Source organism: Centroberyx affinis, unplaced genomic scaffold, assembly GCF_046629955.1.
Source record: "Centroberyx affinis isolate AG114_WGS23_722 - 3 ecotype Tasmania unplaced genomic scaffold, CSIRO-AGI_Caff_v1 ptg001828l_1, whole genome shotgun sequence".
Lineage (NCBI taxonomy): Eukaryota > Metazoa > Chordata > Actinopteri > Beryciformes > Berycidae > Centroberyx > Centroberyx affinis.
The window spans coordinates 150,941-161,291 of NW_027280210.1; the positions used below are offsets into that span (position 1 = coordinate 150,941).

At 41.4% G+C, this 10,351-nt stretch overlaps 1 protein-coding gene across 1 annotated transcript in view; it reads left to right on the forward strand.

Moving 5' to 3' along the window:
- Positions 1–4,041, forward strand: part of ntng1a (netrin g1a) — a 65,640-nt gene extending 61,599 nt beyond the window's left edge. The window contains exon 3 of the mRNA XM_071529668.1: positions 3,831–4,041. Coding sequence (XP_071385769.1) covers positions 3,831–4,041 — 211 coding nt within the window. The remainder of the gene's footprint in view (positions 1–3,830) is intronic.
- Positions 4,042–10,351: the final 6,310 nt, after the last annotated feature.

A 10,351-nucleotide genomic window follows, 5' to 3' on the forward strand; every position in this document is an offset into this window, starting at 1 on the left:
AATTGATTTAAAGTTTTAGTTATTTATCAAGTAAAAATACCAAACATTTGCTGCTTACAGCTTCACAAATACTAAGATTTGTTGCTTTCCTTTGTTTCATATCATTATAAAATGAATACTTTAGGGTTTTTTGGCTGCTGGTCAGACTAAGTAAGCAATTTGAAGAATCACTTTGGGCTCTGGTAACTTGTGATGGGTATTTGACATTGACATTGACATTGACATTTTGATATATATATGACATACAGTATACATGACATTTTATGGACTAAATGATTAAACGATTAATCAAAATAATAATGGATAGATGAATCAATAATGAAAATAATTGTTAGTTGCAGCCCGAGTAGTAACTACAACATGAAAGGTTATTAATTATAGGGGGTGAAATTCTCAAAATGGGCAAAGTGGAGGGAGCATGACTGTTAAACGGTTCAGAGCCACTGTGTAGGGACAGAATATTTTGAGATAGTGGGTTTACTCTGATCACAGATTTCAGTCATTATTACAACCCCACCTTATATTAACACACCATTGCATGACATTTTCATCAGATGCAGGGTTTCCCGCCTATATACCGACCTATTTTGCGGTTCCTTGGTATGAGAAACTTCAGACTCGCCTTATATATGGAATTGTGTCTCTCTCATCTCACACCCAACCTGTGGTCACCGTTGCCCATTGCTGAGAGACTGTCTATGAAGTGTGAATATCTTTGTGAATGGTTATGAGTGTATGTACCCCTATGTATTTGCAGTCTGCCACACAATAGCCTGACTGGGTAATTAGATGCAAATTAAAGGTCCCGTGGGGAAAAGCGTGGCCCCATCATTCATGTGCCGAGTCTACCTGCGGTTAGGCTAACGTCGTTTGTCATCGATGGAACACTGGCGCTCGTCATGCGTACAAATTCCCAGTGACGCCCTAAGAGGTTTAATAATAAGCACCCATAGTGGTGACAAAGGTATTATCACTGAGGGCTTTTGTGAGGGAAAGCTAAACATCAATTGCTCCACATTACAGTTAGACCAATATATGGGGCCGATATTGGAATTTTATTAAAAATGGGATCTGGTCCAGATGGTGATGCAGTTTGATTACATATTTATTGCAGAATTGATCAATACTACACCAGTTGCCTATGGGAAGAGCCTAACCTGAATTGATTTGAATGTGACATTTTGATCAGATTCAACACAAATATGCATGAATATGTTTATTATTATTATTATTATTATTATTATTATTAAACAGGGTTTCAATGGAAAGTTTTAATGTCCCATACTCAAACACTGTTTCAGATTAACATTTTGGGGGAAATACTGAATACTTGTAATTTTTCGGTATTTTTGGCATGGAAATTGTCAGATTTAAAGATATTGAATATTTGCACAAAATATCAGCTAACAGCAGCTTCAAACCAGAAGACATCAGTAACATTCCATCTTCCCGAATCCCGGTCGAATCCTAGCCCACACTGCCCTTGAATTTGGGGCAAACGGCAGATAAGTTGAGCGTCAGGATCACACAGCGGTGACTGGTTTAGGAGCGTGTTGTTCCTCCAAATTGTTATATTTATCTGAGGATCAAGCTAAGCTGTGTTGAAGGGGGGTGGGGTGGGCGGGGTGAGAGAGGCCAGCTGTCACCAGAGTTTGTCACTAAGACGTTAGCGAACACAACTGTGGGGCCTGTCTGTGTCAGCTCCGTCCTCAACACCTCTCCCTCCCTCCCTCCCTCTCCCTCCCTCTCTCTCTCTCTCTCTCCCTCCTTCTGCCTCAGGAACAAACGGAGAGATGCCTTTCACCTGGCTCCCAATAAATATAGCTGGATGAAAGGGCACTTTCAAGAGAGGGAGATAGGCTTGAATAATGCCATTTTGTCTGCCTCTCAGCATCCCCACCCAAATAAACAAACACAGCCACAGCATCGTTAATCTACGATGAGTCATGCTCGTTGGAAGTCAGATTTACGCTCTTTATTTGAGGTTGCAGCCAGTGTTGGCATTGGCTCTTCGGTCATGACTCATGGTATGCTTTTGGAAACAATAAGGAAATCTTTGAAAAGCATGCTGATGTTATGGGGAGCGTGTCCTATCATATTTCAGCGTTTGATGTCAAGCGTTGAGTGATTTCAACTCTCTCTTTGTGATGATGGCTTTGCCCAGGAAATGTAGAGAAAGCATACTGGTGACCTATAGACTTTCATTGCATGTTAGGATGGAGAATTTTTACTAATTTTACTGAGATGATTGGATAATTTACAGATACACATATTCGATTAGACTCATGTAGGTTGAGTAGATAAGAATCAACGTTTAGTTTGTCTTTCAGGAGAGTGGTAAGCTCATACAATGAACATGGTAACACTTTACAATAAGGGTACACTAAGTTATGGGTTAGTTAATGCTTAATAAGGGTTAGTTAATGCTTAATAAGCATTAACTAACCCTTAATGAACAGTTAACTAATGTGTAATTTACTAATGGTGTTCATGTTAACTAAGGTATTTATACATTATTTAATAGTTTATAAAGATGACTATTAAATAATGTATAAATTAATACCTTAGTTAACATGAACACCATTAGTAAATGATTACCAGACACATTAGTTAACTGTTGATTAACGGTTAGTTAATGTTTATTAAGCATTAACTAACCCTTAATTAATGGACCCTTATTGTAAAGTGTTACCATGAACATGAATAAACTGGAGATAATCAGGGCTTAAAGCTGCACTAGGCAATTTTGCATCATCATGTAAGGTGACGTCAGTAAACTATCGAATGTCTTCTTAGTGTATGGTGGGATGGAGGAGGTGAAGAGGTTCAGCCATCATTGGTGAGTCCAGCTTTCTCTGGACGGAGCTGTTTAGACAATTTGTATTTCACTCTTAAGATTCGATTTCCCACCAGAATTTCACTTGGTGCCAACAGGGTGAATCTACAGCGTCTCAATCAGTGGGGCTGGGACACTCTTCTTTGTGATTTAGGCTAAGACATGTTTTTTTTTTTTAACGTAAAAACCTTTAAGCAATGCTTTGGATTCTTCAAAATACATTGTACTGCATGAATATACTTTCATATATTCATTCAACTGAAGTGTATCCCCTCAATACTCATCTAGCCACAGCAGAAAATGAATTTGCTGACTTTATTGTTAAATTGGGAACCTGGCGAGCAGAGTGTGAGGGAGAATTCAGTGGGCCTAAAGGGAATCCCTCCTTCCACACTGAATAAGTGCTTGTGAGATCTCATCTCATATTAATTTGTCATAACAAACGTGTCCATGCTCTCGCCCCCCCCCCCCCCCCCCCCCCCCCCGCCACCTTCTGGGTAGCTCAGAATTATCCGTCTCCTCGCCGAGTAAAAATGCCCCGTTGCCTCCGTTCTCCCGGCGCTTGTTCCGCAACTCAACTCGGCTTGTTTTACTCAGCCTCCCCTTCCACCTCTCTCTCTCCCTCTCATCCTCGCCGTCCTGATCTTCCCTCGCCCATCGAATGTGACCTTACCGCAATTATGCATCCTCCAGTGGGACAATTAAAACTGAGTTATCTTCCCAGGTGGAGCGGAGAGAAAAGGGGAGAGAGAAAATAATGATGCCGGAATCGCTCGTGGAATCGTCCCCTTCCTTTGAACTAGTTCCTCTTGAAGTCGAAGAAGCAACTGTTTTACCTGTTTTGACTGCGTTCCAATGCCACTGCTACTCAAGGACGCGCTGCCCTTCAGCCGCATTGTCCAACAAAATAAAAGCTGTCTGTTTCTTCCCATTTGCCAATTGAAAGTTCACTCTTGTTGATGTGGTTTTCTTCTTTCTTTCACCCTTTTGACAGGTGCAAGTGCAACCTTCACGCCAACAGCTGCGTATTTGACAAACAGAAGCTGAGTTGCGAGTGCGAACACAACACCACCGGGCCCGACTGCGGCCGCTGTAAGAGGAATTACCAGGGGCGAGCGTGGAGCGCCGGCTCCTATCTGCCCATCCCCAAGGGCACGGCCAATATCTGTGAGTACACACACACACACACACACACAACTGATTGAGTGGATTGTTCGTCATACACCCATATGAAAAAGTAAGTACTGGTATAGGTAAGGACCATCCACTAAGACATGGGGAATACAGGTGCTGGAGAAAATAACAGAAACACTACATGGAAACACTTTAACTTTGAAGTAACTAAATCAAAAGTACAAAGACAGACACTCAGGCAAGTTATACTAAGTTGAATGTCAATTAGCAGTGTGCCAGTTTTGAAAGAGTTCTGACAATCCCCACTTTTCTATGTGAGTTTTCAAAGCAATATGAGGCAACTGACAGAGTTCCAAAGAAGCCAAAAAGTCTGGATCATCGGTCACAAAAAAATTGAGCTTCAATACCCAGCAGTCCTGTAAGGTGTTGTCAGTAAACTGCACACAGCACACTCTTGTGTACCAACTTGGCCGGTCTGTGAGGCTTTATACCAAAGATACCAAAGGGACAAGAGCAGATTTCACTCTTAGGTTTTGATGCGTCACTTCTTGATGCCAGGATTTCATTTTGGCACACAGGATTAATCTACTGCGTCTCAATTAAAAATATCAGTTCTACACACATTTCAGGAGTTGTAATACAGCACTGAGAGAGGATTGAAGCTGTTCTGAAGGAAAAGTGTGGTCCTACTCCTTATTAGCTACTTCAAGTGTTGGGAATAACACGTTATTCCCTGAAATTTAAATGGGCTCATTACTCATTACTTTACGTGAAAATAGCGGACAACTTCAGAGGATTATCCGGTTTATGATCATCCGACCTCACGGTGGCGCAAGTGAATCAAAAGACTACCGGTCAGGTAACTTAGCCCACACAATGGCCGACAGTTCAGGCGTAAGCTTACTGTCCTGGAAATACGGACATTATTTTTCCCTCCTCGAGATAAAGGACAAAAATATAGTGGTGTGCAGGTGTGAAAACTTTATCCACATCAAAGACTAGCAATTCAAATCTTCTGAAGCACCTAACAAAACAACACGCTTCTACAAAGCTAGTCGCAAAAGACCCCGGTGCTAACGGTGCTAACGTTAGCTCCGCTGACAGTGACCAAGAAGGCTTGATTTTAAACTGCCGTCTGCTGCACAGTCTGTAAGCCAGGCAGAACTAAACAGACTGATTGCAAGGGATGTTGTTGAAGACATGTTGAGTCCGGTGCCTTCAGACAACTAATTAGCAAAATACCAGTGAGAAATAGAGACGGTGGGACACCATGCAGAAAGACGTTTTCCAGATACCTGGACAAAGAATATGCTAAAATGGAGGTCAAGCTCAAAAAGACATTTGAGGGGTTAGAGCATGTCTCTACCACAGCAATTGAAGCAGACATTTAAAAGTAACGCAAAAGTTACTTTCCCTATTAACTAATTACTTTTATTATGCAGTAATTGGTAAAGTAATTCAATTACTTTTTGAGAGAACTAACTAGTAACTGTAACTAATTACTAATTTTCAGTAACTTGCCCAACACTGGCTACTTCATATCCACATATAGGCTCATCTGTGAGGCACTAAGTCCACCTGCCTGACCCCCCCATGTCAGCTGCTTTGTGTCTGACTTCTCTCTTCGTTACGATCTTTCCATCCTTGCACCAAAACCCTCACGACATCCAGTCAGCACTTTGGCTGAAAAGACCGCGCTCTCTCCTCTGTATGCGAACAAAGGGTTAGGGTTTCAGTTCACGTTGCCATTCAATCCCAAGTTATTTTTATTTAGCCTTTATTTAACCAGGCAAGTCACTTAAAGACCTCATGAGAAAAACCTTGACAAAACCTGGAGTTATGTAAGTCGAGCAGTGAAGTGTGCTGGTGAAAAATCCTGGCTCAACAGCAGTCACTCAAACGCATTATATCATCATACTGGGTGAGATCATTGTATCATTTGTTTGTTTTTTTTATTACTAGCATGCTAATCTGTGATAAAGATAAACTAACACACAGTCCATCACAGGGATAACACAGGCAAATGAACACAAATAGACAGAAAAAACACACTCCCATTCACACCTATGGGCAATTTAGAGTCTCCAGTTCATGTGACCTTCATGTGTGGGAGGAAAGTGGAGCACCCGGAACGGGGAGAACATGCAAACTCCACACAGAAAGGACCAGGACTGACATTTGAACCCAAGACCTGGTTGCTGTGAGGTGACAGGCAATAGGAACAAATGAGTTCAAATTTCAAATAGAGATAATTTTTAGTGTTTAGTGTTTTGCCCTTTTCGATCCTGACTCTATGATTCTATGGTTTTGTACATCATTTTTATTACTCAGAAAAGTGTTTTTTTGTTTGTTTTTTATAATTAATGGAGCATCACATCATGTCAGATTTACCATAACATAGGAGCTGCTGACTGGTAAAAAATTTTCGCATCAGCCTCCTACTGGTAATTACAAGCAGGAATTTGGGAATTTTTCTCCCACTCGCCGATACAAATTGTAGAGGTGTGTCAACACAAATGTCAAACGCTGCAGCGAATCCACCTGTCAACAAGTCCAAGTCAATAAAAATCAAAATGATCTGTCATATTCACACTAATTCAGTTAACTCGATATCTGCTGCGGTTGGTTTATAGTTGATTTTCAAACTTGTTTACGACAACAATTGCGATCGCCATCTTGGATGCGGGCGTTCCAAAGTTGCAGGATCCCAATTTTTCTGCTTCTTCCCATATGACGTGAACGCAGCATTATATACGCACACACACACAACACACACACACACACAGGATCCAGTTTGCTCGCCATACGTGGGCTAAAACAGCAGAGCGGTGTTGGAGCGTTGTGGCGTTTGGAAGCCCAGGGTTTTATCCGGGTCTGTTTTTCTTATTGCATCCATTGTGATTTCTGCTGGAGGACTGTGGGCCGGCGGCCAGTGACTTATTCTCCCTCCCAGAGGCTCGGCGTTATGAGACTTAGGGAGGGTTAGTGAAATGGCCATTCCCAGAGCCCAGATTGACAGCACATTATTAAAAAAGGTGACACACACACACACACACACAGGTGCTCATCCAGGCCTGCACACACACACACACACTCTTTAAAGCATTCACACACACATTCATACGGTGCACAAGGACACATGAACACACACACACACACACTCCCTTTGCGCTGCAAGTGATGAAAAACAGTCTTAGTATAAAGTGCATTATTATACTTTGTCTTGGAGGGGAAAAAATCCATAATGTAATAACGCTGTGAAAAATCTATAGGAATGCAAGGCTGTCCCCCCTGAATAGAGGGGGGAAAAAATGCACAAGGCTGACAGAAAAATGCTCCTTGTGCTGTTTTGTAATTTTCAAGCCCATTCACCACCGATTCCACAAGTCTCTCTCTCTCTCCCCCCCCCCCACACACACACACACAAACCCCCAACGAGCATATGGCAGCTCTGCGGAGACAAATTTGTCAAAGATGAAAATTTAATTAAGATTTAATTTCTTTTTACTATGCCCATCAAGTCGTCTGATGTGGTAAGGAGGTCGATGAATCATCATCCCAGAGCGGGGGGGGTGGGGGGGTGATATGTCGTCCCGGTTGAGCAGGAGGAGAGGGAAGAAGAAGAAGAACGGGATTTTAAAAAGTGATGAAGAAAAAAAATAAAGGGATGGCCGAGATAGAAGGAGGGGAAGTGGGCATCACTCTCTGTCACGGATAACTCAGCCTTCTGGGGTGGCTCTGTCTCTCTCGCTTTCCCTCTATCTGTCTGTGTGTCTCCCCCCCACCCCCCACCCCCACCCCCCCCCCACACACCCCCTCTGTCCCTCTCAGCCTCACTCGTTCTCTCTTTCTCCCTCTGCGGAGACAGAAGGAGAGGGATCAGTTTCAGAATTATCCGTGGCAGTTCATTTCACTGCGGGGCCGAGGACGCTGTGGGGAAGATGGAGGCCGGCCGGCGGAGAGGGCCAACGCTGTAAATCCTCCGAAAAGTTGACTTCAAGCAGTCAAAAATTAGGGATGGGACCATATGCTTATCTCACGATACGATTCCATACGCGATATAAGGTCATAGAATTAGTTTGCATGCGCACACAACATTAGGAAAGACACCTGATTTGTAGTCAAAGCTACACTTACAATGTTTCCTCTGTAATTGTTAATAAATAATATGGCCGAATTGCTCACTATCATAATATTTTGCCTCTATAATTACTGTAGTTTCATAAAATATACAAAACAATCATCAAAAACAACCATGACATTAACATTAACATTAACTTGTAGATATGGCTACCAAATTTGACCTGCTGCTTCTTAATAAAAAATATAGCTGGTAATTTACAAAGGGTTTTTGGATTTTGTAATTTCTATTTTATGGGGTATTTTATATGATAAAATAGCGAAAAATCTGAGATTTTTGCCGTTTACACAAACTAACAAAAAATTACCAACTAGTTATTCATCAGAATGAAACATGAAAATGCACTTCCACTAAGAAAGTGTGTTCTGAACAAGAAATATTAGCTTATTTGAATACATTAATAAAAAAAATAAACACAAATCCCAATACAAAAAGTTGCTGTGTTTGCGTCCATGATAGGATGAAAGGATATTTTTTCCTATTCGCCTTGAGACCAGAGCAGAGCAGATCCTGTGGCTGCAGGGAAAGAAAAGACCTCTTGAAGGCCCTGAGCCTTTTCTAAACAGTGACATAAGCAGTTATGTTATAAAAGGGGAGCGTGGCCTTTCTGCATGGTGACAGCCTTGTGAGCATTCAAGTGTTGAGTTGGATGATTGCTGTTGTTATGGCAACGATGGGAGGCATCCTACCGATACAGATTTTGTCGAAAGCCGATACTGATATTTTGTACTAAAGCTGCTGATCGCCGATGTTTTGTGTCGATATTCAATCTCTTTAAATTTGTCCATTTTCATGCCAGAAAATGACCATTTATCTTATCAATAAGAATTCAGTTCTTGTAGGGCTCCTTAAGGCCTACCCACCTATTCACTGGTAGGGGAAACTCTACATCAAGCCTTTAAATTAAGTAAAGTAAAATAACAGAGGTGGGGACTCGAGTCACATGACTTGGACTCGAGTCAGACTCAAGTCATTTTTAATTGCTTGAGACTTGACTTGACTTGGGTTCTGGTGACTTGGGGCTTGACTCTGACTTGTACTTTGATGACTCGAAAAGGTTTCTAAAGTCTTGACTTGAGATCTTGTGTTTGTGTAAATGACTTAGATTGAAAGTGATGAGATTTGTTCCAGCAGACGACTGAATTTAAATTCTGTTTTCTGAATTTGGATGGAATGATTGAATTTATTGAAGCTGCAACTGATTATAGAAATCAAACTCATGATGCTCTTACCAAGTTTTTATCCTATTAAAACCATATTGCATTGAAAAGTCCCAGATATTTATTTTTCTTTAAGATATTAAATTGATACTGGACTCTTGATTTGTTCTGACTTGACTTGGTGTTTCTACATTTAGACTTGAGACTTGACATTAATGACATGGACTTGACTTGGACTTGACTTGGTAATCTACATTTAGACTTGGGACTTGACTTGAGACTCGAGCAAAGCTGACTTGGTCACACCTATGTAAAGTAACAATCTAATCTAATAACATTTAATATCTAATGACATCTAATAACATTTTCTCTCTATCGCTGATAGATATAACACAATAGTGATTCAACCGATAGCCAGTTCATGAAAGTATTTACTGTTCTAAACTTAACTGAAAACTTAAATGGCTCTCACAACACAAAAAGTCAAAGAACTTTCTCCATTGTGGGCCTTGGAAACTTAGGCAAAGAGCACACCACACTGTGAGTGTTTCAATTAAGGTTTTCCCCAACAACATATCAATAGCAAATAAAATACTAATCTAAGCACTGAACAGTCATATGTGAGGATATTCTTCTCTGGAGCATCTGAAGAGTTTTGTTCCAAAATCAAACGATATCGAATGACAAACTTCCGGTATTGATTTCGTTTTTTCCCCCATGGAGATGCATAGCGGTGTGGAAATGAACTTCATTCGCTCTATCTGGGGCTCGAGAACATCAGTGGTTTTCCTCGTCGGCGCAGGATTAGGAGACACTTGTACAGATTTAGCTGAAGCCGGGCTCAGAGTTTATGGATCCGCTTTGATCAAAGAGGTAAAAGGCACGGACACGCAAGTGGATTTCACCCTAACGATCCATCCCCGGCCCTATATGGGGAGAAGATCGACACGCAATCAGCCTTCTGGAAAACCCGCATCTCCCAAAGCCTGGATTCCAGATGAGGAAGTAGCCTCCTAACACATCTGAAGGTGACAGGCACAATAAGAACAAATAATTATCCTTGTGCCTCGCAAATTGCGT